This window comes from Homarus americanus, unplaced genomic scaffold (genome assembly GCF_018991925.1).
Source record: "Homarus americanus isolate GMGI-L3 unplaced genomic scaffold, GMGI_Hamer_2.0 scaffold30867, whole genome shotgun sequence".
NCBI lineage: Eukaryota > Metazoa > Arthropoda > Malacostraca > Decapoda > Nephropidae > Homarus > Homarus americanus.
The window spans coordinates 50,388-78,259 of NW_024748846.1; the positions used below are offsets into that span (position 1 = coordinate 50,388).

General features: G+C 50.9%; 1 protein-coding gene and 1 non-coding gene across 2 annotated transcripts in view; one reads left to right on the forward strand and one right to left on the reverse strand.

Annotated features, from left to right (window-relative positions):
- Window positions 1-2,595: 2,595 nt before the first annotated feature.
- Window positions 2,596-2,668, forward strand: Trnav-aac. Its single transcript has one exon. It is a non-coding gene; the product is annotated as a tRNA-Val (tRNA).
- Window positions 2,669-3,848: 1,180 nt separating this feature from the next.
- The window catches only part of LOC121880469, a 112,395-nt gene continuing 88,371 nt past the window's right edge, over window positions 3,849-27,872 (reverse strand). Inside the window, exon 4 of the mRNA XM_042387664.1 lies at window positions 3,849-4,088. Within this exon, the coding sequence (XP_042243598.1) occupies window positions 3,864-4,088 (225 nt within the window). The 3' untranslated portion in view covers window positions 3,849-3,863. The remainder of the gene's footprint in view (window positions 4,089-27,872) is intronic.

Below are 27,872 nucleotides of genomic sequence, written 5' to 3' on the forward strand. Positions count from 1 at the left end.
TCTTGAACTCTGGGTAACACACCCAACTACACCGGACGCTCCTCCCTGCCCAGGTTTTTAAGGGACGCCCCCTCAGTCTTGTGTCCCCGCCTCACCTCAATCTTCTCTCCAAGGAGTGGCAGGCCAAGACAGAGGATTGTGACGTTTGGCTGCTGAACGTGTTCAGGACGTCGTCGCCCGCTACACCCACTCTCACGCCAGTTCTTCCCCAGGTTGGAGGCTGCACCCAAGTCCGTGTTCAGGACCCCACTTGGGCTGCTGGGCCAGTAGGCGTAGTCATAACTTCGGTATATATCAGCTGGACTACCAGGTGCGGTTACCCAGTGGTCGTGTGTGGTGGAGGAACCGCCGTTTTCTCCGCCCCGTAACACTGCCTTCTGCTGGCCCCGCCACCAGTGTTGAGTCCCATACCCTTCCCAGTGATGAAGTCCCTCGACGCTCAGAACGGATCCAGAAGAAAAGGTCCGCTCAAGACTTTGCTATGAGCGTATAGGGGGGAGGGAGGTGTATGTATATGATGTATGCTGGATTATGTATTATGTATGTATATTATGTATGTGCTCCATTTATATTTATTCAGCCTAGCTATGGCGATATTGGCAATGTTATTACCATATCCCACACGCTTAATTAATGTGCCTGGCGACGTATGGAAGCTGCTAATGTATCACTTGCCATACGTCGTCTATGGTAGTTGACCAGGACCTTAGCTAGGGAGCAGTGCTATCCACCTCTGTGTACATACTCTTATCCAGTAAACCGAACCTACAAACTATACAGGTGTTTGTGTTCTCTCCTGTATATAGAACTTATTACCCAGAATACCTAACAAATACTGACAATGATCTGAAGTTCTCGGGCCATTGTGGGAAGAAGGTGAATCAAGTACAGTAGGCAGCTACCAAACAGGGAGGTACTACCGCCTGGGAAGATATTGGAAGCATAATGGTTGACCCTGTGACCAAGTCTCAGGTTGATGAGCTCACTTTACAGGGTCTCCAGTGTGTCTCTTACAACATACTTAGGCTATATTGTTTCTCACTTTGGATTATTATTATTATTATTATTATTATTATTATTATTATTATTATTATTATTATTATTATTATATTTTCGACCCCCAGGCCTCGATGTGGGCCATAAAATGACCTTTGCCCGGGTGCGTTATGCCCGTAATATAACAACACCAACAACAACAACAACAACAACAACAACAACAACAACAACAACAACAACTAAACTATACCCTTTAAACGCGCTAAGCTGGCCCATCATCCTCGCCCCTTATCTACAGCAAGAAGCAGCTAGGGGAGACCGAACTGAGGTGTATATGCCAGCACATGACCAGTACTTGCCAACGGTGCGTAACAGAGACGTGACCGAACGTCCAACTGGCTAATGAGCCGATCAGTGGTGAAGAGGAGAAAAGTTTAAAGTATACCTACACTGTCTAGGTAGTGTAGCTAAAACAACTATCTGTGTATACTTTGTGGGAACCAATATGAGACCATGGACGGTAAATATTGGTATATGAGGGCTGTCACTAGTCACACGTAACATTTATGAGACCATAGACGATAAATATTGGTATATGAGAGCTGTCACTAGTCACACGTAACATTTATGAGACCAAGGACGATAAATATTGGTATATGAGGGCTGTCACTAGTCACACGTAACATTTATGAGACCATAGACGATAAATATTGGTATATGAGGGCTGTCACTAGTCACACGTAACATTTATGAGACCATGGACGATAAATATTGGTATATGAGGGCTGTCACTAGTCAAACGTAACATTTATGAAACCATAGACGATAAATATTGGTATATGAGGGCTGTCACTAGTCACACGTAACATTTATGAGACCACGGACGATAAATATTGGTATATGAGGGCTGTCACTAGTCACCCGTAACATTTATGAGACCATGGACGATAAATATTGGTATATGAGGGCTGTCACTAGTCACACGTAACATTTATGAGACCATGGACGATAAATATTGGTATATGAGGGCTGTCACTAGTCACCCGTAACATTTATGAGACCATGGACGATAAATATTGGTATATGAGGGCTGTCACTAGTCACACGTAACATTTATGAGACCATGGACGATAACATTGGTATGAGGCTGTCACTAGTCACACGTGACCATGGACGATAAATATTGGTACATGAGGGCTGTCACTAGTCACACGTAACATTTATGAGACCATGGACGATAAATATTGGTATATGAGGGCTGTCACTAGCCACACGTAACATTTATGAGACCATGGACGATAATTATAGGTATATGAGGGCTGTCACTAGTCACACGTAACATTTATGAGACCATGGACGGTAAATATTGGTATATGAGGGCTGTCACTAGTCACACGTAACATTTATGAGACCATGTATGATAAATATTGGTATATGAGGGCTGTCACTAGTCACACGTAACATTTATGAGACCATGGACGATAAATATTGGTATATGAGGGCTGTCACTAGTCACACGTAACATTTATGAGACCATGGATGATAATAATAAATAAATCTATCTATCTATTTTATAGTTTATATTACTTTCTTAATCATGTGCTCATGGTGTAGTGGTTATCACATCTGTCTAACACACAGAAGGTCCCAGGTTCGATCCCTGGTGAGCACAGACTATTTTAACCTTTCTCTTATTAGACTTCCTAGGCCTAACAATAGACCTAGCCAAGATTATCAAGAGCCATGGAGGGATCCTACACAGGTCAATGGCCTCCTTCACTCGTCATGGCTACATCTAGTGGCTGGTCATTAGTTAAATAAGGTCAATGTATATAACCTAGTTTACCATCGAAGACAAAACCCTACAGTCACCCCTAAAACCTTCACGTTTTCTCTTAATCCACCGTTTTCTTTGGTTATTTTTATTCTTTTCAATATTCATCGACTCTTTAGCTACTTTGGCGGTCAGTCACGTCTGTTACACACTGTTGGCAAGTACTGGGCATGTACTGGCTCTCTGTTACACACTGTTGGCAAGTACTGGGCATGTACTGGCTCTCTGTTACACACTGTTGGCAAGTACTGGGCATGTACTGTTACACACTGCTACTGGGCATGTACTGGCTCTCTGTTACACACTGTTGGCAAGTACTGGGCATGTACTGGCTCTCTGTTACACACTGTTGGCAAGTACTGGGCATGTACTGGCTCTCTGTTACACACTGTTGGCAAGTACTGGGCATGTACTGGCTCTCTGTTACACACTGTTGGCAAGTACTGGGCATGAACTGGTTCTCTGTTACACACTGTTGGCAAGTACTGACCATGTACTGGTTCTCTGTTACACACTGTTGGCAAGTACTGGGCATGTACTGGCTCTCTGTTACACACTGTTGGCAAGTACTGACCATGTACTGGCTCTCTGTTACACACTGTTGGCAAGTACTGGGCATGTACTGGCTCTCTGTTACACTGTTGGCAAGTACTGGGCATGTACTGGCTCTCTGTTACACACTGTTGGCAAGTACTGGGCATGTACTGGCTCTCTGTTACACACTGTTGGCAAGTACTGGGCATGTACTGGCTCTCTGTTACACACTGTTGGCAAGTACTGGGCATGTACTGGCTCTCTGTTACACACTGTTGGCAAGTACTGGCCATGCACCGGCTCCTGAATGTACCTAAACCCACTCCAGTGTTGGTCAAGTCTGGTCTTGGAAGAGCTCACACTCGGTGCCGTCACAACACTCTCTGGCAGAGTGTTCCAACAGTTCACAACTCTGCAGCCTATAAGTTTTAAAAAACGTAACCTCACAGAACGAAATAAATACCATCGGATAAATATGTTACGAAAAAATAGTTCTACCTTAGCCGTATCCAATTTGATTCTTGTTACAACGTAGTAAAATACACAAACGGGAAAAAATATAAACAGTACCATCACCAAAAAAGTAGCCCATCTTACCTGTATCATCTAGAGGACACTTGACACCTGTATCCGATGTGTCTGCCGAGCTTGCTGTGTATCTGTTTCCTTCAACACGAACACTGCGACGGAAACTAACGCCGCTCACACTTCTCACGAGTCCACCCTAAAACAAGTTAGAGAAAACGGAGTTAATTTTTATAAGAGAAAACGTAACTCTTGAGAATATTATCGGGGGTAACTAATGTTAATCTATCCGTCATATTTACATAGATGTATAGATAAATTTACACTGAAAGACACTGTTACTAAGAAGTGTTCGTTGTATGGAGGGTCTCACATCTAATGGACCCTCGATATACGGACCTTCCTCTCACTAGTGTCCGTTATATAGAGGTTTGACTGTTTATCTACACACACACACACACACACACACACACACACACAAACACACACACACACACACACACACACACACACGTCTATACCCCATTAGGAGATACGGTATAGGTAGATGGTGTGGTCACGCAAGCATGGTGTGTTCAGGGGTACATGGTGTGGTCAGGGGTACATGGTGTGGTCAGGTGTACATGGTGTGTTCAGGGGTACATGGTGTGGTCAGGGGTACATGGTGTGGTCAGGGGTACATGGTGTGGTCAGGGGTACATGGTGTGGTCAGGTGTACATGGTGTGTTCACGTAAACAAGAGAGAGAGAGAGAGAGAGAGAGAGAGAGAGAGAGAGAGAGAGAGACACGCCTGGACATAAACCAGTGTTATTATCACATAAAGACGATGTCACGTGAGGTAACGGTGTGTTCATTCCCCACCTGTTGACTGACACACGTAACACTCAGTAACATCTAGTACTCAGTAACATCTAGTTCAGGTAACAGTAACACATAGTACTCAGTAATGTCTAGTACTCAGTAAAATCTAGTACAAGTAACGTTTAGTGCAAGTAACACATAGTTGAGAATCACTAAGTAGCTACCTGTGTGTGTGTAGTGTGTGTGTGTGTGTGTGTGTGTGTGTAGTGTGTGTGTGTGTGTGTGTGTGTGTGTGTGTGTAGTGTGTGTGTGTGTGTGTGTGTGTGTGTGTGAGCCTTCCCCACCCAACCTAACCTAACCTAATCCCAGGTGAGGCTCCATCCTTCAGAAACAACGAAAGGAGAAGAGATTCACTTAAGCAAACACTGGTAAACAATATGTCCTTAGATACGACAAGGCAAATATGTAAAATGTGTAAGCAAGATATTTTAGTGACGTTGATGATGTGTTGGAGTGTGTTGGGGTGTGTTGGAGTGTGTTGGGATGTGTTGGGGTGTGTTGAAGTGTGTTGAAGTGTGTTGGAATGTGTTGAAGTGTGCTGGGGTGTGACAGCAAGACCTGTCCTAGGAGAGCTGACGGCCACAATGTACTTTAGTTTTAACCCGGTGACATGACTGTGTTAAAGAGACCAGACCTCGCCAAGACACACCTGGGTGGTAATAATTAGGAAGCATTACAGACCAGTGACATGACCCCGCACCTGGGCAAACAGCTGTCCAGACCTGACCCAAGGGAGGTCAAGTTCACAAGCGAACCAGAATTTTTTTTTTATTATTATTTATTGGACACTCCCCTACAGCCTTGTGTAAGGTGAAGCGCAGAAGCGTTTACAGCGCCCAATAGGGAAGCATGCTAAGTTAATGCTTGACTTATGTCTCATGAGTTAAGGGCGTAGAAGCCTGAAGAGTCAAGGGTGTAGAAGCCTGAAGAGTCAAGGTCGTAGAAGCCTGAAGAGTCAAGGGCGTAGAAGCCTGAAGAGTCAAGGGCATAGAAGCCTGAAGAGTCAAGGGCGTAGAAGCCTGAAGGATCAAGGGCGTAGAAGCATGAAGAGTCAAGGGCATAGAAGCCTGAAGAGTCAAGGGCGTAGAAGCCTGAAGAGTCAAGGTCGTAGAAGCCTGAAGAGTCAAGGGCGTAGAAGCCTGAAGAGTCAAGGGCATAGAAGCCTGAAGAGTCAAGGGCGTAGAAGCCTGAAGGATCAAGGGCGTAGAAGCATGAAGAGTCAAGGGCATAGAAGCCTGAAGAGTCAAGGGCGTAGAAGCCTGAAGAGTCAAGGGCGTAGAAGCCTGAAAAGTGCAGGGTGCAGAAGCCTAAAAAGTCCAAGGGTGTAGAAGCCTGAAGAGTCAAGGGGTGTAGAAGCCTGAAGAGTCAAGGGGCAGCCAAATACAAGGATCAAGGGCGTAGAAGCCTGAAGAGTCAGGGCGTAGAAGCCTGAAGAGTCAAGGGGCGTAGAAGCCTGAAGAGTCAAGGGCGGTAGAAGCCTGTGAAGAGTCAAGGGCATAGAAGCCCTGAAGAGAGTCAAGGGCGTAGAAGCCTGAAGGATCAAAAAGGGCGTAGAAGCCTGAAGAAGAGTCAAGGGCATAGAAGCCTGAAGAGTCCAAGGAGGCATAAACCCTGAAGAGTCAAGGGCGTAGAAGCCTGAAGAGCCAAGGGAGTAGAAGCCTGAAGAGTCAGGGGCATAGAAGCCTGAGAGAGTCAGGGCGTATTAGAAGCCTGAAGAAGAGTCAAGGGTAGAAGCCTGAGTCAAGGGCATAGAAGCCTGAAGAGTCAAGGGCATAGAAGCCTGAAGAGTCAAGGGCATAGAAGCATGAAGAGACAAGGTCGTAGAAGCCTGAAGAGTCAAGGGCGTAGAAGCCTGAAGAGTCAAGGGCGTAGAAGCCTGAAGAGTCAAGGGCGTAGAAGCCTGAAGAGTCAAGGGCGTAGAAGCCTGAAGGATCAAGGGCGTAGAAGCCTGAAGAGTCAAGGGCGTAGAAGCCTGAAGGATCAAGGGCGTAGAAGCCTGAAGGATCAAGGGCGTAGAAGCCTGAAGAGTCAAGGGCGTAGAAGCCTGAAGAGTCAAGAACATGAAGCCCTGAAGTCAAGGGCATAGAAGCCTGAAGTCAAGGGCATAGAAATGAAGACAAGGTCGTAGAAGCCTGAAGAGAGTCAGGGCGTAGAAGCCTGAAGAGAGTCAAGGGCGTAGAAATGAAGAGTCCAGGGCGTAGAAGCCTGAAGAGTCAAGGGCGTAAGAAGCCCTGAGGGCGTAGAAGCCTGAAGAGTCAAGGGCGTATTATTAGAAGCCTGGAAGGATCAAAGGGCGTGAAGCCTGAAAAGGATCAAGGAGCGTGAAGCCTGAGAAGGTCAAGGCGTAGAAGCCTGAAGTCAGGGCGTAAGAAGCTCCCCTGTCCAGGGCGTAGAAGCCTGCTTGAAGAGTCAAGGGCGTAGAAGCCTGAAGGATCAAGGGCGTAGAAGCCTGAAGGATCAAGGGCGTAGAAGCCTGAAGAGTCAAGGGCGTAGAAGCCTGAAGAGTCAAGGGCGTAGAAGCCTGAAGGATCAAGGGCGTAGAAGCCTGAAGAGTCAATGGTTTATGTCATCAAGTTATTGGAAGCTCCAACAACTTGTCCCTGAAGACGAATTCACATCTTTCGACTTACACCAGGTACCTACTGTGCTGCTAGGGGAACAGGGACTAACAAGGGCTAGGAAGAGTGTCCAAACAACTTCCACCGGCCCGGGAATCGAACCCGTGACATCCCCCAAGAGAACCAGAATTCTCACCGCCACTCGATCAGGTCAACCCGGAGTCATGACCTTAGTAAATCAAGGAACTGCTAACTAGCCAGCACCTCTGTTACCCGACCTAACACCCGGTCAAGACGCACCCAGTTGAGAGGTCATCTGCCGGTTGGAGATCTCATATAAAAAGGCCCTGCAGACCCTTCCACAGGTAACCACTTTCACAACACTCCCCAACGGCACCCACTGGGCCTACCTCAGGTCACACGTGAGTCATTGTCAGAGCTATCCATAGGGTGAGTTACTTACGGTGGGAAGTGTATCCGAGAGTCAGTGTCTAGTAACGTGTCTAGTAACGTGTCTAGTAACGTGTCTAGTAACGTGTCTGGTAACGTGTCTGGTAACGTGTCTGGTAACGTGTCTGGTAACGTGTCTAGTAACGTGTCTAGTAACGTGTCTAGTAACGTGTCTGGTAACGTGTCTGGTAACGTGTCTAGTAACGTGTCTGGTAACGTGTCTAGTAACGTGTCTGGTAACGTGTCTAGTAACGTGTCTAGTAACGTGTCTGGTAACGTGTCTGTAACGTGTTCTGTAACGTGTCTGGTAACCGTGTCGGTAACGTGTCTAATAACGTGTCTGGTAACGTGTCTGGTAACGTGTCTAGTAACGTGTCTAGTAACGTGTCTGGTAACGTGTCTAGTAACGTGTCTAGTAACGTGTCTAGTAACGTGTCTCGTAACGTGTCTAGTACTATTAGAGGCGGCGTTTGAGAATATTCCCCCTAACCTAACCTAACCTAACCTAACCAAACCAAACCTAACCTAACCTAACCTAACCTGTGGGGTGTGTTGGCCAATCACAGTGGCCGGTGAATGTGACGTCACAGACCTAAGAGCTGATTGGCTGAAGACTATAGGACAGAGGGCCCAAAAGGACAGACAGAGGGCCCAAAAGGACAGACAGAGGGCCCAAAAGGACAGACAGAGGGCCCAAAAGGACAGAGAGGGCCCAAAAAGGACAGACAGAGGGCCCAAAGGACAGACAGGGCCCAAAAGGACAGACAGAGGGCCCAAAAGACAGACAGAGGGCCCAAAAGGACAGACAGAGGGCCCAAAAGGACAGACAGAGGGCCCAAAAAGGACAGACAGAGGCCCAAAAAGGACAGACAGAGGGCCCAAAGGACAGACAGAGGGCCCAAAAGGACAGACAGAGGGCCCAAAAGGACAGACAGAGGGCCCAAAAGGACAGACAGAGGGCCCAAAAGGACAGACAGAGGGCCCAAAAGGACAGACATACAAACATTAATTAGTAGTTTGTGAACGAGTGAAAAAGATACATTTGGCACCACTGAGGAAGAGTGACGTATAATGACGTAATCAGTGACGTAATTGATGACGTGTTTGTTGTAGAGTAGGGAGAGTAGGGAGACTAGGGAGAGCACGAAAGGGAGAGTAGGGAGAGTAGGGAGACTAGGGAGAGTAGGTTGAGTGGTTAGATATCATATGAACAAGACCTCGACAGCTGAAACCAGTTCCCACAAGCCTTCCACCTCCTCCTCCTCCTCCTCCTCTGGTTCTTCCACCTCCTCTTCCTCTTCCTCCTCCTCCTCTTCCACCTCCTCCTCTTCCTCCTCCTCCTCTTCCTCCTCTTCCTCTTCCTCTTCCTCCTCTTCCTCCTTACACCAGGGGAGAAGAGGAAGGCAAGTACTAATGGCCACTACATAAGAACATAAGAATGGAGGAAACTGCAGCGGGCCTATAGACCCATACTGGGCAGTCCCGTTTATACCTCACCTGTAATTAACCTAACCTAACACTAACCGAACCTAACCTAACACTAACCTAACCTAACACTAACCTAACACTAACCTAACCTAACAATAACCTGACACTAACCTAACCTAACACTAACCTAACCTAACACTAACCTAACACTAACCTAACACTAACCTAACCTAACACTAACCTGACACTAACCTAACCTAACACCTAACTAACCTATAACACTAACCTAACCTAACAACCTAACAAAACCTGACCTACTAACCCTAACCGAACCTAACACTAACCTGACACTAACCTGAAACACTAACCTGAACACTAACCTAACCTAACACTAACCTAACCTAACACTAACCTAACACTAACCTAACCTAACACTAACCTAACACTAACCTAACCTAACACTAACCTGACACTAACCTAACCTAACACTAACCTGACACTAACCTAACCTAACACTAACCTGACACTACAGGAGGATTTAAATAAACTGCAGGAGTGGTCAGAGAAATAGCAAATGAAATTCAACACCAGCAAGTGCAGTGTACAAAATATTGGAAGAACAAATACTTATAATGTGTACAGCCTGAACGACATCAACCTAGAGAAGTCGACTTGTGAAAGAGGCCTAGGGGTACTTGTAAGCCCGGACCTACGGCCTAGAAATCAGTGCGTTAATGTTCGAAATAAGGCACACAGAATATTGGGTTTTATATCTAGAAGTGTAAGTAACAAGAGTGCAGAGGTCTTATTGCAACTATATCTTGCGCTAGTCAGGCCGCACCTCGATTATGTGGTTCAGTTCTGGTGCCCCTATTATAGAATGGATATAAATTCACTAGAGTCGGTGCAGCGAAGAATGACAAAAATGATTCCGGGACTTAGAAACCTTCCATATCAGGATAGGTTAAAGAAACTTAACTTGCATTCCCTAGAAAGACGAAGAGTGCGGGGAGATATGATAGAAGTATTTAAGTGGGTGAAAGGAATCAATAAAGGGGATATAGATAAAGTTCTTATAATATCCGAGCAGGATAGGACTCGGAGCAACGGATTCAAGTTGGATAAGTTTAGGTTTAGGAGGGAGATAGGAAGAAACTGGTTCACAAATAGGGTGGTGGACGAGTGGAACAAGCTTAGCAACTTTGTAGTAAGTGCTGAAATGCTGGAAAGTTTTAAAAGGAGGCTAGATAGGGTGGTGGACGAGTGGAACAAGCTTAGCAACTTTGTAGTAAGTGCTGGAACGCTGGAAAGCTTTAAAAGGAGGCTAGATAGGGTGGTGGACGAGTGGAACAAGCTTAGCAACTTTGTAGTAAGTGCTGGAACGCTGGAAAGCTTTAAAAGGAGGCTAGATAGATTCATGGATGATAGAGTGTGGTAGTAACTCTCGACAGGAGCTGCCATGTACAGGTCAACCGGCCTATTGCAGACTCCTTATGTTCTTATGTTCTTATGTTAGGTTAGGTTGGGTTAGGTTAGGTTAGGTTAGGTTGGATGGATATATGAGCAATAGGGGTTGGGTGTAGAACGGGACTGTCCAGTATGGGTTAATGGGCCCGCTGCAGTTTCCTCCATTCTTATGTTCTTATGTTAAGGTGAGGTAAGGTAAGGTGAGGTGAGGTGAGGTGAGGTGAGGTGAGGTAAGACCCCTCACTGGATCCAATATTATTTGTATACTTTCACTGTTTCATGAACCCTCCAACCCCCCCTCCCCCCACCCCTTCCCCACCCCTCCCCCCGCTCCTCATCATCCAGTAACCTTCTATAGGTAACACTTAACTCCCCTTAATTACCTCCACACCTGGTCATTACCTTGTTCAAAGCCATACAGGTGACCTCCTTACTGGTACGTTATGGGAGGGCTACTGGGACCTTGTGAGAGGTTATGGGAGGTCCTGGGAGGTTATGAGAGGTCCTGGAGGTTGAGGAAGGATTCTGAGAGGTTATAAGAGGTTCTAAGAGGTTCTGGGAGGTCTTGAGAGGTCCTGGTGGTTGAGGAAGGATTCTGAGAGGTTATAAGAGGTCCTAAGAGGTTCTGGGAGATCGTGAGAGGTCCTGGAGGTTGAGGAAGGATTCTGAGAGGTTATAAGAGGTTCTAAGAGGTTCTGGGAGGTCTTGAGAGGTCCTGGTGGTTGAGGAAGGATTCTGAGAGGTTATAAGAGGTCCTAAGAGGTTCTGGGAGATCGTGAAGGTCCTGGTGGTTGAGGATTCTGGAGGTTAAGAGGTCCTAGAGGTTCTGGGAGATCCTGTGAGTTCCCTGGATGTTGAGGAAAGGATTCTGAGAGGTTATAAGAGGTCCTAAGAGGTTCTGGGAGGTCCTGGTGGTTGAGGAAGGATTCTGAGAGGTTATGGGAGGTCCTGGGAGTTTATGAGAGGTCCTGGAGGTTGAGGAAGGATTCTGAGAGGTTATAAGAGGTTCCTAAGAGGTTCTGGGAGGGTCTTGAGAGGTCCTGGTGGTTGAGGAAGGATTTAGAGGTTATAAGAGGTCCTAAGAGGTCCTGGGAGGATATGAGAGGTCCTGGAGGTTGAGGAAGAATTCTGAGAGGTTATAAGAGGTCCTAAGAGGTCCTGGGAGGTTATGAGAGGTCCTGGAGGTTGAGGAAAGATTCTGAGAGGTTATAAGAGGTCCTAAGAGGTTCTGGGAGGTCCTGGTGGTTGAGGAAGGATTCAGAGAGGTTATGGGAGGTCCTGGGAGGTTATGAGAGGTCCTGGAGGTTGAGGAAGGATTCTGAGAGGTTATAAGAGGTCCTAAGAGGCTCTGGGAGGTTATGAGAGGTCCTGGGAGGCACAGGAGGGAATAGACAATGGAGGTAGTGCCGCACCTCACCGCTGACAGATGGCGCCACTCTCCTACCACGGTGGCGCGTCTACTATAATGGCTTAATTAACCCCTTTGATGCCGTCCTGTCTCCTCCAACACTCCTCCAACATTCCTCCAACATTTTATTCATAACATCCCGTCCTCCATCACCACCCATCACCAACAACAACAACAACAACAATAATAATAATAATAATAATAATAAAAATAAAAATAATAATAATAATAAACAAATAAACTTACAATATTGAAAAGATAAAAACGTAACTCAACTCTTGTAACACACACACACACACACACACACACACACACACACACACACACACACACACACACAGTCTGAAATTAGCGTCAAATCATCAGTGTTCTAGTAACGCATGCGACGGCCGCAACCCACCCTCACTTGCAGCATGTTACCGCAACTTTAAACAGTACATCGTTGGCGGTAAACACTTGCTCTGCCATGAGGAAGGATTTTAGGAGACGATAAGACGCTTAATGCATCCGTTTCCGCGACTAAAACACGACAGCCAGCGACTGTGTAGGGGTGGGGGTTGTAATTTCACGGTTACTGGGGGTTGTAATTTCACGACTATCGGGGTTGTTAATTTCACGACTGTTGGGGGGTTGTAATTTCACGACTTGCTGGGGGGTTGTAATTTCACGACTGCTGGGGGTTGTAATTTCACGACTGCTGTATTTCGTGCTGGGGTAATTTCACACTGCTGGGGGTTGTAATTTCACGACTGCTGGGTTGTAATTTCACGACTGCTGGGGGTTGTAATTTCGGCTACTGGGGGTTGTAATTTCACGACTGCTGGGGTTGTAATTTCGACGAGGTTTTGAACTGGGGGTTGTAATTTCACGACTGCTGGGGGTTGTAATTTCACGACTGCTGGGGGTTGTAATTTCACGACGCTGCTGGGGGGTTGTAATTTCGACTGCTGGTTGGGACTGCTGAGGTTTATAAATTTAAACTGCTGGGGGTTGTAATTTCACGACTGCTGGGGGTTGTAATTTCACGACTGCTGGGGGTTGTAATTTCGACTGCTGGGGGTTGTAATTTCACGACTGCTGAAGTTGATATAACGACTCTGGTAACCTTGTAAACTGTAAACAAATTTAGAAGGTCTTGTTTACATGACCTGGGGTAGTTAGTGTGCTCTCTCTCTCTCTCTCTCTCTCTCTCTCTCTCTCTCTCTCTCTCTCTCTTCCCCCCCCCTCCCCCCCCACCCACTAACCACCCCATTCTTTCTTACCTCCCCCAACCCATATACCCCTCCCTCTCACCCTTCCTTCACCTCTCCCTCACCATCTCACAGGTAACAAATACTAATTAATTTAGCCCAGGTGAACCCCTACAGAAGTACCTCCCTCCGTCCCCTCCCCTCCCCTCCCCTCACACCCCCTCAGCAGGCCAGTTCAGAAGATGTCGAAGTCTTTAAACTGCTCGGGGAACATATGGGCACAGGGGTAGAGGAGACTGCAGTGGGAGAGGGTAAACAACGTGAAAATATTACAGGGAAATAGTGTTAGGAATGATAACAAAACTAAAGCAGACAGGGAGTTAAAACCTAAACGCGACAAAGAGAGGACTCAGAACACGACTAACTTAAATGTCTACTACGCAAACAGTAGAAGTATGAGAAACAAAATGGATGAAATCAGGGAGTTGGTATGTACCGAAAAAAATTATATAATAGCATTCACTGAAACATGGATAATCCTAGACTCACGTGAGTTACCGGTCGAATGCCAAATTGCAGGTTACAAATTGTTCTATACCGATAGGCAGATTAGGAAAGGAGGCGGAGTAGCAATCTATGTTAGGGATAATCTGAAGTGTGAAATAAATAAGGAAATAAAAACTGAGCGGAATACAGAAACAATTTGGCTAGAATTAATCGATGGTAGGGAAAAATTAATCACAGGATAGAGTTACTTATCTGGGATGAAATGCGCAGGGCTTCCATACACTACAAAGTCTGTATAGTAGGCGACTTTAACCTTGGCCAAATAGATTGAATTGACCTTACAGGTAACTCAGAATTAGAGAATTTTCATGAAACGATCCAGGACTGTTTCCTAAGTCAACATAAAACCGAACCCACACAGGGTAATAATATACTCGATTTAGTTCTGTCAAACAGAGAAAACCTCATTAGTAATGTCGAGGTAGGGAACGAATTTGCAAACAGTGATCACAAAGAAATTAGATTCCAGTTAGATTTTCAGGGCAGCTGCAAGGAAAATTCCACTAAAGTCCCAGATTTCAGAAGGACAAACTTTGATAGATTGAAGAGGCAGCTGAGAGAGGGGGTGTCGCGCTTGGCCGTGAACCTGACAGATGACACCGACCTGATAACGAGATCTGAGATTGCCGAGTTCCACGACAATTTAAGTAATGAATTACTTAATGCACAGAGGCACAACATACCATACAGAAGACTCAGATCAGACAATAATGACCCTAAATGGATAAATAAATATTTAAAGAATATTATTGGACAAAAGAAGGCTATAGGTAGGATAAACTGTGGTGAAGTTTACCTCCGAGATTATTATAAGGTATTGACCGGTAGGGTTAAGACCGAGATAAGAAAAGTCAAGAGGAATAATGATGTAAGGATAGCAAGGGAGGCGAAGTCAAACCCCAAAGGATTCTATCAAATGTATCAAACTAAAACACGAGAAAAGATTGGACCAATACAGTCAGATACCAGCGAGCTAGCTGATAACGACGGAGAAATGAGCAATAATCTGAATAAATATTTTTCAACAGTTTTCACCACTGAAGATTTTAACATGATACCCGAGGCACCGACTATATACAGAGATAGTGAAGAAAACAAACTAAGCGAGATAGTAGTGACTAGTAACGATGTTAGTAAGCAAATAGACAAACTAAAGCCTAATTAGTCACCTGGTCCCAATGAGATATTTGCCAGAGTATTAAAAGAATGTAAGGAAGAGCTTAGCATGCCCTTAGCAAAGTTGTTTAACATGTCATTAAAAACGGGTGTAGTAACAGAATCCTGGAGGATAGCGAATGTAATACCGATTTTCAAGAAGGGGGATAGATTACTATCCTCTAACTACCGTCCATTCAGTCTAACATCAATTGTAGGCAAATTACTGGAAGCAATCATTTCAAACTCTATACAAAACCACCTGGAAAAGCACAAATTGATCAATGATTCCCAGCATGGCTTCACAAGCGGGCGTTCATGTCTAACTAATCTATTAACATTCTTTTCATCAGTTTTCGAATCGGTGGACGAGGGGCATAATTATGATGTGGTATATCTCGACTTTAGCAAAGCCTTCGACAGAGTCCCCCACGAAAGACTAATAAGAAAGGTAGAAGCCCATGGCATTAAAGGTAATATTCTAAAATGGATTAGGGCATGGTTACAGGACAGGAAACAGCGAGTGAGCATTAACGGCACTAAATCCCATTGGAGCAACGTCACTAGTGGAGTTCCCCAAGGCTCAGTACTTGGACCATTATTATTTATTATATACATAAACGACATAGATATCGGCATAGACAGCACCATAAGTAAATTTGCTGATGACATTAAAATAGGACGTGTAATTAAATCTGACGAGGACTCCGTAAAACTACAGGAAGATCTAAACAAATTTTTCGAATGGTCTGAAAAATGGCAGATGAAATCCAATGTGGACAAATGTAAAGTACTCAGTATAGGAGATGTAAACAGGGAAACCAGATACCAGATGAACAACGATGCCATTATGAAATCCGACTGCGAGAGAGATTTAGGAGTAATGATAAGTAGGAATCTTAAGCCAAGTAAACAATGTGTTTTTGCTCGTAACAAGGCTAATAAAGTACTTGGGTTCATACAAAGGAGTGTTAGTTTCAAGACTAGCGAGGTCATCTTGCTCTTGTGAGACCACACCTGGATTACGCAGTTCAGTTCTGGTCACCGTATTACAGAGTGAATATAGAATCATTGGAAAGAATCCAGAGGAGAATGACCAGACTAATCCTGGGCATTAGGAACCTTGAGTACAGAGACAGGTTAAAGCATCTTAATTTACACTCCCTCAAGAGACGTAGAGTGAGGGGCGACATGATAGAGGTGTATAAATGGAAGTCAGGACTAAACAAAGGTGATATAACAAAGGTACTCAAATTATCCAACCAGGAGCGAACTCGTAACAATGGTTTTAATTTAGACAAATTTAGATTTAGGCGAGAAATAGCTAAACACTGGTTTGGTAACAGAGTAGTGGGTGAATGGAACAAGTTACCAAACATCATCATTAACTCGAATACGCTGGATAGCTTCAAACACAGGTTAGATGCTTATATGAGCAATAGGGGTTAGGTGTAAATGACACTGCCCAGTATGGGTCAATAGGCCCGCTGCAGTTTCCTCCATTATGTTAGTGTTGCCAAATAATGGGTCTCTGTAAACACAAACATCAAGGGACTCTCTCTCTCTGCCTCTGTCTCTCACACAAAATACATCACAATTGAAACGGAAATACCCCCCCCCCCCTAATTTATTCAAGCTAATTTGCATGTGGCGACAGGAATCTCTCTTGCTTGTGGGTTCGTGGGGGTGGGTTCGTGGGGGTGGGTTCGTGGGGTGGGTTCGTGGGGTGGGTTCGTAGGGGTGGGTTTGTGGGATGGGTTCGTGGGGGTTGGTTTCGTGGGGTGGGTTCGTGGGGGTGGGTTCGTGGGGTGGGTTTGTGGGGTGGGTTCGGGGGGTGGGTTCGTGGGGGTGGGGATGAGGGGTGGGGTCGTAGGGAGCCATAAACAGACAGTCACTTACCGTGGAGAACTCATTGGCAACAGCGATTGACCTCCTTCGCAAGTTAACCCGAGGGAGGATCTTAGCGGTACCCGAAGGAGGCACCACACCACAGAGGACATCGTCTCTCCTCCCCTCCTTCGGGTAGAAAGACTCCCTGGGATCTGGTGTATCGTCAGGATGATGAGAAATCCCTCTACTGACGTATCGTAGTTCGTCGTGTGATCTGGCACGATACTGTAAAGGTTGGCAGCCTACAGGAGTATCTGTTGCCCTTGACGCTCTGTACTGCTTTAGCGAGACGAAGGATATGGATTTCTTTGGCTTTAAGGACGTGTACACATTCTCTTGGAGGACTCCTGTACGAGGGAGAGCTACATAGGTGTTTTTATCCTTCCTGATGGGGGTTAAAGCCATGGATATCCTTCTATTGTCTGTCTCCTGACGGGGGGAGGGTGACGGGGGAGGTAGAGTGGCCTGGGGAGGATAATAGCTGTGGGGAGACCTTGAGGTAGATAAGGGTGACGGAGGGGGAGGATAACACAAGGGGGATATCCTCGTATTAGTGTACTGACTCACTCTCCCACTTGATGAAAGGCGACTGTTTGGGGGCGAGTTAGGGGTGTAAGGAGGGGTGTAAGGTGGGGTGTAAGGTGGGGTGTAAGGAGGGGTGTCAGGGGGAGAGGCCTCAGAGGTAGCAGGGGATAGGATGATAGTGGGAGGGCGACACAGGGAGGTAACACCATCAGTTAGATCAGTTAGGTATTCAATATAACCTCGATTCTTCCCCTGCCAGTGATGACCATCCTCCTCACCCTGCCAGACGGGCCCTTCACCCTGCGAGACGGGGACCCCACCCTGCGAGACGGGGACCCTACCCTGCCAGACGGGGACCCCACCCTGCCAGACGGGGACCCCACCCTGCCAGACGGGCCCTTCACCCTGCGAGACGGGGACCCTACCCTGCCAGACGGACCCCTCCCCCTGCCAGACGGACCCCTCCCCCTGCCACCAACACACAGAAGAGTTCAATAAATTAGTCTCTACTTTGTGCTTCATGCTTCACTTTTTGTGCTTCAACAGGACTCATACACTTCACCCAGTGCTTCATGGGGCCGACTAACACGTATTGTCCATCTCACATCAAGTTCCTTCGAGATTAAATCATCTGGAATTACAAGATTACTATTTACAAAAACACACACAGGACTTAGCAACTCCCCGTACCTAACACATCACCATCTACCACCGTCATCCTGCATCATCATCATCACCATCAGCTAAAGTTCTCAGGAGATTTCAATGCGACTAAACGATACAGTGTGTGTGTGTGTGTGTGTGTGTGTGTGTGTGTGTGTGTGTGTGTGTGTTCTCCTTGCACCACACCTTGTCTCTCTTCCCCATTGTGACCGTGGGTAATGGGTCAATGGGTTAAAATGGAAGGTTATTGCCAAGAGGGGGTCGACTTTATCCCTACCCATTGATTTGGGCCCAATGAGCGCAAGGGTAGGTGGTGACGTCATCTGACCCACACGTATCCGGGAACCCATGACACGCCCATGCCCTCTGTGTGTGTGTGTGTACCCATTTCCTAACTATATAGTCATTGGTGTTTGGTTACGTACACGTTTAGGGGTATCTTGTACATACACAGTTAGTATACATACATACATACATAATACCACACCATTCATAGCCACCCACACCCACCCACACCCACCCAAGCCCACCCACCCACATCAGCCCACCCACCCCACACACACACACACCCACAGATCAACGCCCACAAAACTAAATCACGTCCCAGTTGCCAGGATTACAAACGTTTAAACGCTTGAGTACTAACCGAGTACACCTGGTTTACACAGTCACTAGGCTTGAGTACTAGCCGAGTACACCTGGTTTACACAGTCACTAGTCTTGAGTACTAGCCGAGTACACCTGGTTTACACAGTCACTAGGCTTGAGTACTAGCCGAGTACACCTGGTTTACACAGTCACTAGGCTGAGTACTAGCCGAGTACACCTGGTTACACAGTCACTAGGCTTGAGTGCTAGCCAGTACACTTGGTTTACACAGTCACTGAGCTTCAGTACTAGCCGAGTACACTTGGTTTACACAGTCACTGAAGCCAGTACTAGCCGAGTACACTGGTTTACACAGTCACTAGGCTTGAGTACTAGCCGAGTACACTTGGTTTACACAGTCACTAGGCTTCAGTACTAGCCGAGTACACTTGGTTTACACAGTCACTAGGCTTCAGTACTAGCCGAGTACACTTGGTTTACACAGTCACTAGGCTTCAGTACTAGCCGAGTACACTTGGTTTTACAGTCACTAGGCTTCAGTACTAGCCGAGTACACTTGGTTTACACAGTCACTAGGCTTGGTACAGCAGTACACTTGGTTTACACAGTCACTGGGCAGTACTAGCCAGGTACACTTGGTTTACACAGTACTGGGCAGTACTAGCCGAGTACACTTGGTTTACACAGTCACTAGGCTTGAGTACTAGCCGAGTACACTTGGTTTACACAGTCACTAGGCTTGGTACTAGCCGAGTACACTTGGTTTACACAGTCACTAGGCTTGAGTACTAGCCGAGTACACTTAGTTTACACAGTCACTAGGCTTGAGTACTAGCCGAGTACACTTAGTTTACACACACTTGTTCCACCAACATACAGACGCCAATAATATGGTTGTTTAGGAGGAACGCAAGCGAACAACCACATCTCCAACACACCACCACCACTACCTCAACACCACCACTACCACCAACACACCTCAACACACCACCACTACCTCAACACCACCACTACCTCCAACACACCACCACTACCTCCAACACGCACGTCTACCCTCCTCCACCACACCTCCAACACACCACCACTACCTCCAACACACGTCTACCCTCCTCACCTCCAACACGCGTCTACCCTCCTCACCTCCAACACGCGTCTACCACCCTCACACCTCCTCCAACCGCACGTCTACCACCCTCACACCTCACCTCCAACCGCACGTCTACCCTCCCTCACCTCCCTCCAACAGCGTCTACCACCTCACCTCACCTCCAACACGCGTCTACCACCCTCACACCTCACCTCCAACACGCACGTCTACCTCCTCACCTCACCTCCAACCTCTCACCCTCCTCACCTCCAACACGCACGTCTACCCTCCTCACCTCACCTCCAACACGCACGTCTACCCTCCTCACACCTCACCTCCAACACGCACGTCTACCCTCCTCACACCTCACCTCCAACACGCACGTCTACCCCCCTCACACCTCCTCCAACACGCACGTCTACCTCCCTCCACCTCACCTCCAACACGCACGTCTACCTCCTCACCTCACCTCCAACACCGTCTCCCCCTCCACACCTCACCTCCAACACGCACGTCTACCACCCTCACACCTCACCTCAACACGCACGTCTACCCACCCTCCACCTCACCTCCAACACGCACGTCTCTACCCTCCTCACCTCACCTCCAACACGCACGTCTACCACCCTCACACCTCCTCCAACACACCGTCTACCCTCCTCACCTCCAACACGCCTCACCCTCCTCACACCTCACCTCCAACACGCTCGTCACCTCCTCACACCTCACCTCCAACACGCACGTCTACCCTCCTCACACCTCACCTCAACACGCACGTCTACCCTCCTCACCTCACCTCCAACACGCGTCCCTCCTCACACCTCACCTCCAACACGCGTCTACCCTCCTCACACCTCACCTCCAACACGCACGTCTACCACCCTCACACCTCACCTCCAACACACGTCTCCCTCCTCACACCTCACCTCCAACACGCACGTCTACCACCCTCACACCTCACCTCCAACACGCACGTCTACCCTCCTCACACCTCACCTCCAACGCGTCTACCACCTCACCTCCTCCACACGTCTACCCCCTCACACCTCACCTCCAACACACGTCTACCCTCCTCACACCTCCCTCCAACACGCACGTCACCACCTCACACCTCACCTCCAACACGCACGTCTACCTCCTCACACCTCACCTCAACACGCGTCACCACCCTCACCTCACCTCCAACACGCACGTCTACCCTCCTCACACCTCACCTCCAACACGCCGTCTACCACCTCACACCTCACCTCCAACACGCACGTCTACCCTCCTCACACCTCCACCTCCAACACGCGTCTACCCACCCTCACACCTCACCTCCAACACGCACGTCTACCACCCTCACACCTCACCTCCAACACGCGTCTACCCTCCTCACCTCACCTCCAACCACGTCTACCACCTCACCTCACCTCCAACACGCACGTCTACCCTCCTCACACCTCACCTCCAACACGCACGTCTACCACCCTCCTCACCTCCAACCGTCTACCCTCCCCTCACCTCACCTCCAACACGCACGTCTACCACCCTCACCTCACCTCCAACCCGCACGCGTCTACCCTCCTCACACCTCACCTCCAACACGCACGTCTACCACCCTCACACCTCACCTCCAACACACGTCTACCCTCCTCACACCTCACCTCCAACCACGTCTACCCTCCTCACCTCCCTCCACACACGCTACCCTCCTCACACCTCACCTCCAACACGCACGTCTACCACCCTCACACCTCACCTCCAACACGCACGTCTACCCTCCCTCACACCTCACCTCCAACACGCCGTCTACCACCCTCACACCTCACCTCCAACACCACGTCTACCACCCTCACCTCACCTCCAACACGCACGTCTACCCTCCTCACCTCACCTCCAACACGCGTCTACCACCTCACCTCTCACCTCCAACACGCACGTCTGCCCACTCCTCACACCTCACCTCCAACACGCACGTCTACCACCCTCACACCTCACCTCCAACACGCACGTCTACCCACTCCTCACCTCACCTCCAACACGCACGTCTACCACCCTCACACCTCACCTCCAACACGTCTACCCTCACACCTCACCTCCAACACGCACGTCTACCACCCTCACACCTCACCTCCAACCGCACGTCTACCACCCTCACACCTCACCTCCAACACGCCGTCACCACCCTCACACCTCACCTCCAACACGCACGCTACCTCACACCTCACCTCCAACACGCACGTCTACCACCTCACCTCACCTCCAACACACACGTCTACCCTCCTCACACCTCACCTCCAACACGCACGTCTACCACCCTCACACCTCACCTCCAACACGCACGTCTACCATCCTCACACCTCACCTCAACACGCGTCTACCCTCCTCACACCTCACCTCCAACACGCACGTCTACCACCCTCACCTCACCTCCAACACGCGCGTCTACCACCCTCACACCTCACCTCCAACACGCGTCTACCACCCTCACACCTCACCTCCAACACGCACGTCTACCTCCTCACCTCCTCCACACGCACGTCTACCCTCCTCACACCACACTCACCTCCACCTCACCTCCAACACGCACGTCTACCCTCCTCCTCACCTCCAACACGTCTACCACCCTCACACCTCACCTCCAACACCACGTCTACCACCCCTCCCACCTCACCTCCTCCACACACGTCTACCACCCTCACCCCACCTCCAACACGCTCTACCCTCCTCACACCTCACCTCCAACACGCACATCCCCTCCACCTCACCTCCAACCCCCCTCCCCCTCACCTCCAACACGTCCACCTCCCCACACCTCACCTCCTCCAACACACGTCTCCACCCTCCCCTCACCTCCAACGCACGTCTACCCCTCCTCACACCTCACCTCCAACACACGTCTACCTCCTCACCTCACCTCCAACCACGTCTACCACCCTCACCTCACCTCCAACACGCGTCTACCACCTCACCTCCCCTCCAACGCGTCTACCACCCTCACCTCCTCCAACACGCACGTCTACCACCTCACCTCACCTCCTCCAACACCCGTCTACCCTCTCACCTCACCTCCAACACGCATCCCACCCCTCCTCCACACCTCACCTCCAACACGCGTCTACCACCCTCCTCACCTCCAACACGCGTCTACACCCCTCCTCACCTCCAACACGCCGTCTACCACCTCACACCTCACCTCCAACACGTCTACCCCTCACCTCACCTCCAACACGCACGTCTACCACCCTCACCTCACCTCCAACACGCACGTCTACCCACCCTCACCTCACCTCCAACACGCGTCTACCCTCCTCCTCACCTCCAACACGCACGTCTACCACCCTCCCTCCTCCAACACGCACGTCTACCCTCCTCACCTCACCTCCAACACGCACGTCTACCCTCCTCACACCTCACCTCCCAACGCACGTCCACCCCTCCACCTCACCTCCAACACGCACGTCTCCCTCCACCTCACCTCACACCCCACCCCCACGTCTACCCTCCTCACACCTCCCTCCAACACGCACCCTCACCTCCCTCAACACGTCTACCCTCCTCACCTCACCTCCACCACGTCTACCCTCCTCCACCTCACCTCCAACACGCGTCTACCACCCTCACCTCCTCCAACACGCACGTCTACCACCCTCACACCTCCTCCACCACGTCCACCCCTCACACCACCTCCACACATCTACCACCCTCACCTCACCTCCCACCACGTCCCCTCCTCACACCTCAACCCTCCAACACACGTCTCCCTCCTCACACCTCACCTCCAACACGCGTCTACCCTCCTCACACCTCACCTCCGCACGTCTACCCTCCTCACCTCACCTCCAACACGCACGTCTACCTCCTCACTCACCTCCAACACGCGTCTACCTACCTCCTCACCTCACCTCCAACACCACGTCCACCCTCACCTCACCTCCAACACGCACGTCTACCCCTCCTCACACCTCACCTCCAACACGCACGTCTACCCTCCTCACCTCACCTCCAACACGCACGTCTACCCTCCTCACCTCCTCCAACACGCGTCTACCTCCTCACCTCACCTCCACCACGCACGTCTATCCTCCTCACACTCTTAACACTAACTGAAGGTAAACACAGGCGGCGTTATGGTGACCACGTCTCAAACTGAACCATAAATTCCGTAATTTTTCGTTCACTATCATAAAATTCGATAAAATACCTTAATTTATCACATTATTTCGTATATTTTTATTACTATTTATTGTATTTTTTGTATTATATTATTTATTGGATTAAGATAAGTTAATAAGTATTGATTTATTTTTTTTATTATTTTCGATTTTTTTTAATAATTATACGAAAAAAAAAGACTCGGATCGACTCTCAGTAAGCCAATAGTAGCAGTTCTAGGGTGATGTTTCAGCCAATAGGAACCGTCGGAGTGAGATGACGGCGACCAATCAGCGTGTATTCTGCAGCTGGGGGTGGGAGGGCGTGAGGTGTGGGAGAATGAGGGTGTCAGGAGGAGGTGAGGGCGTGAAAGGTGTCGGGGTGAGGGTGTGGGAGGGCGTGAGGTGGGGGGTGAGGGTGGGCGTGAAGAGGTGTGGGAGGGCGTGAAGGTGTAGGAGGGCGTGGGGGTGGGAGGGGCGTGAGGTGTCAGGGGGCGTGAGGGGGGACAGGAGGGCGTGAGGTGTAGGAGAGGGCGTGAGGTGTGGGAGCGTGAGGGGGTGTGGGAGGCGTGAGGGGTGTGGGAGGGCGTGGGGGGTGTCGGGGAGTGAGGTGTGGAGGGCGTGAGGGTGTGGGAGTGAGGAGAGGGCGTGAGGTGTGGGGAGGCGTGAGGTGTGGGAGGCGTGAGGTGAGGGTGTGGGGGCGTGGGGGTGTGGAGGGCGTGGGAGTTATGGGGGCGTGAGGGTGTGGGGGCGTGGGGGTGCTGGGGAGGCGTGAGGTGTGGGGAGGGCGTGAGGTGTGGGGAGAGCGTGAGGGGGTGTGGGGAGGGCGTGAGGGTGTGGGAGGGCGTGAGGGGTGTGGAGGGGCATGAGGGGTGTGGGAGGCGTGAGGGATGTGGGAGCGTGGGGGGTGTAGGGGGGCGTGAGGGTGTGGGGAGGGCGTGAGGGTGAGGGAGGGCGTGAGGTGTGGGGAGGGCATGGGGTGTGGGAGGGGCGTGGGGGTGTGGGGGGGTGAGGTGTGGGGAGGGCGTGAGGGGTGTGGGGGGGGTGAGGTGTGGGAGGGGCGTGGAAGGGTGTGGGGGGCAGGGGGGTGTGGGGGGCGTGAGGGGGTGTGGGGGAGTGAGGGGGTGTGGGGAGGGCGTGAGGGGTGTGGGGAGGGCGTGAGGGGTGTGGAGGGCGTGGGGGAGTGTGGGGGCGTGGGGGGTGTGGGAGGGGCGTGGGGTGTGGAGGGGCGTGGGGGTGTGGGGCGTGGGGTGCAGGGAGGGCGTGAGGGAGGGCGTGAGGGGGTGTGGGGAGGGCGTGAGGGTGTGGGGAGGGCGTGAGGTGTGAGGGCGTGAGTGTGGGAGGGCATGAGGGTGTGGGAGGCGTGAGGGGATGTAGGAGGGCGTGAGGGTGTGGGGGGGCGTGAGGTGTGGGGGACGTGAGGGGGTGGGGAGGGCGTGAGGGGGAGGAGGCGTGAGGTGTGGGAGGCGTGAGGTGTGGGGGCGTGAGGGTAGGAGGGCGGTGAGGGGTGTGGGGGGCGTGGGGTGTGGGGGGGCGTGAGGGTGTGGGGGCGTGAGGGGGTGTGGGGGCGTGGGGGGGTGTGGGAGGGCGTGGGGTGTGGGGGGCAGGGGTGTGGGGGGGCGTGGGGTGTGGGGGGGCGTGAGGGGGTGTGGGGGGGCGTGGGGGTGTGGGGGCGTGGTGTGGGAGGGGCGTGGGGTGTGGGGAGGGCGTGGGGTGTGGGGGCGTGGGGTGTGGGGGCGTGGGGGTGGGAGGGGCGTGGGGGTGTGGGGAGGGCGTGAGGGGGGTTGGGGGGCGTGGGGGGGTGTGGGGGGCGTGGGGGTGGGAGGGCGTGGGGGGTGTGGGGGGGGGCGTGAGGGGTGGGGGGCGTGAGGGTGTAGGAGGCGTGGTGTGGGGAGGCGTGAGGGTGTGGGAGGCGTGGGGGTGTGGGAGGGCGTGAGGTGTAGGGGAGGCGTGAGGGGTGTGGGAGGGCGTGAGGGTGTAGGGGGCGTGAGGGGTGTGGGAGGGGCGTGGGGTGTGGGGGGGGGGGTGGGGGGTGTGGGGGAGGCGTGGGGTGGGGGGCCTGGGGGGTGTGGGGGGCGTGGGGGTGTGGGGGCGTGGGGTGTGGGGCGTGAGGGGTGTGGGAGGGGAGGCGTGAGGGGTGGGGAGGGGCCAGGGGGGGTGTGGGGTGAGGGTGTGGGAGGGCGTGAGGGGGTGTGGGGGGCGTGGGGGGGTGTGGGAGGGCGTGGGGGTGTGGGGGAGGTGGGGGGTGTGGGGGGGCGTGGGGGTGTGGGGCCTGGGGGTGTGGGGGGGCGTGAGGGTTGGGAGGGGCGTGGGGTGTAGGGGGTGGGGTGAGGGGCGGCGTGAGGGTGGGAGGCGTGGGGGTGTGGGAGGGGCGTGAGGGGTGTGGGGAGGGCGTGAGGGGTGTGGGGGGGGCGTGAGGGGGGGTTGTTTTGTCCGTGAACCTACTACTTCTTCCTCCTCTTACAACCCTCCGTTTATCACCTGTCCTCCTCCTCCTCCTCCTCCTCCTCCTCCTCCTCCTCCTCCTCCTCCTCCTCCCTCCTCCTCCTCCTCCTCCTCCTCCTCCTCCTCTCCTCCTCCTCCTCTTCCTGATCTACAGATGAGACCCTATACCCTCCACCGAACACAAGGCCACGTTAGGTTAGGTTAGGTTAGGTTAGGTTGGTTAGTTGTGTGTGTAATGAGGTCCTTTGTCCCTTGTCGGTCTGTTGCGTTGCTTCTCTTGTAATTTCCAGACCCTTTGGCTACCCTGTGTGAGCCACACGCAGAGTGGTGAAACCCGTCTTGAGTGGCATTGTGTTAGTGTTGGTGCAAGCACTGCTCACTTCCTCCGTTTCAGCTGCCGCCGCAGGCTGGCCCTCGTGGTGAACAGGGAAGCAACTGCAAGTCTTCCCCACCAGTACACAGCCTCTTCACCATCAAGACTCCTGCTGTGACTCCTCGTGGCAACACACAGTAACTGGGTGCCTCGTGGGTCCAGGCTAGACCAGCAGAGGATCTCGGAGTAGCAGTGGGCCCTAGAGGGACGGAGCATAGGCCCACTGGCATGTGGACATGTTCTGGCGCCTACCAACCACTGCCCCGTTGCCTTGTGGATTAACCTTGGCAGGTGGAGCCCCGCATCAGACAGACATGCCTACAGAGCTCCACAAGACCCCATCGGCGGTGTAGGCAGAAGAGGTGACCACCATGGGAACCCAACGACTACACCGGCGGACGAAGGCAATGCCTGATGGACAGGCTACTAAGGCGAAACCCAACAAACTGGACTATCGGCAGTCCATTGGAACTCTCCCTCTCCCCAGTCGTTGCAACACTTGCACCACTGGATCAGGAAAAGGGAGAGCCAAGATGTGTGGTTGCAGCCATCACTCCTGCCTCACCACATAAATCAACTCACACACAGGCATCACCCAGCTCATCATACCTCTCATCATCATCATCAAAACCCCTATACCCCCAAAAGTCCTATGGCGACGGACGAGTGGCGACGGGGATAGGCAGAGATGACTGCCGGGAGTCTCTAGTCACAACTCTGCACATGGGCGGCACAGATAAGATGGTCGTTTATACACTGGGATCTACAGTAGGCAGCCTTCGTCTCGGTCAACAGGGAAGCCCTCTGGTGGACCCTCAGCCGTTTTGGCTGCCCACCATTGTGAGGCAACTCCACGATGGCATGAACGCCAGTGTCCTGCACAACGGCACCCAGTCTGAGTGTGTACTGGCACCAACTCTCTTTTACATCTTCTTGGCTACCTTCCTTACACGTTCCAGTGCAAATTTAGCCATATCCAGTACCGGGTGAAGGGTCTTTTCAACATAAGACGACTCCAGGCAGGAACAAAGGTGTCGGCAGCTTCCATTACTGAACTTCAGTATGCAGACGACCTCACCCTTGTCTCTCACACTGAACGCGACCTACAGGAGATCCTGAACACCTACGGAGATGCGTATACACACTTCGGCCTTGAGGTGAATGTATGTAA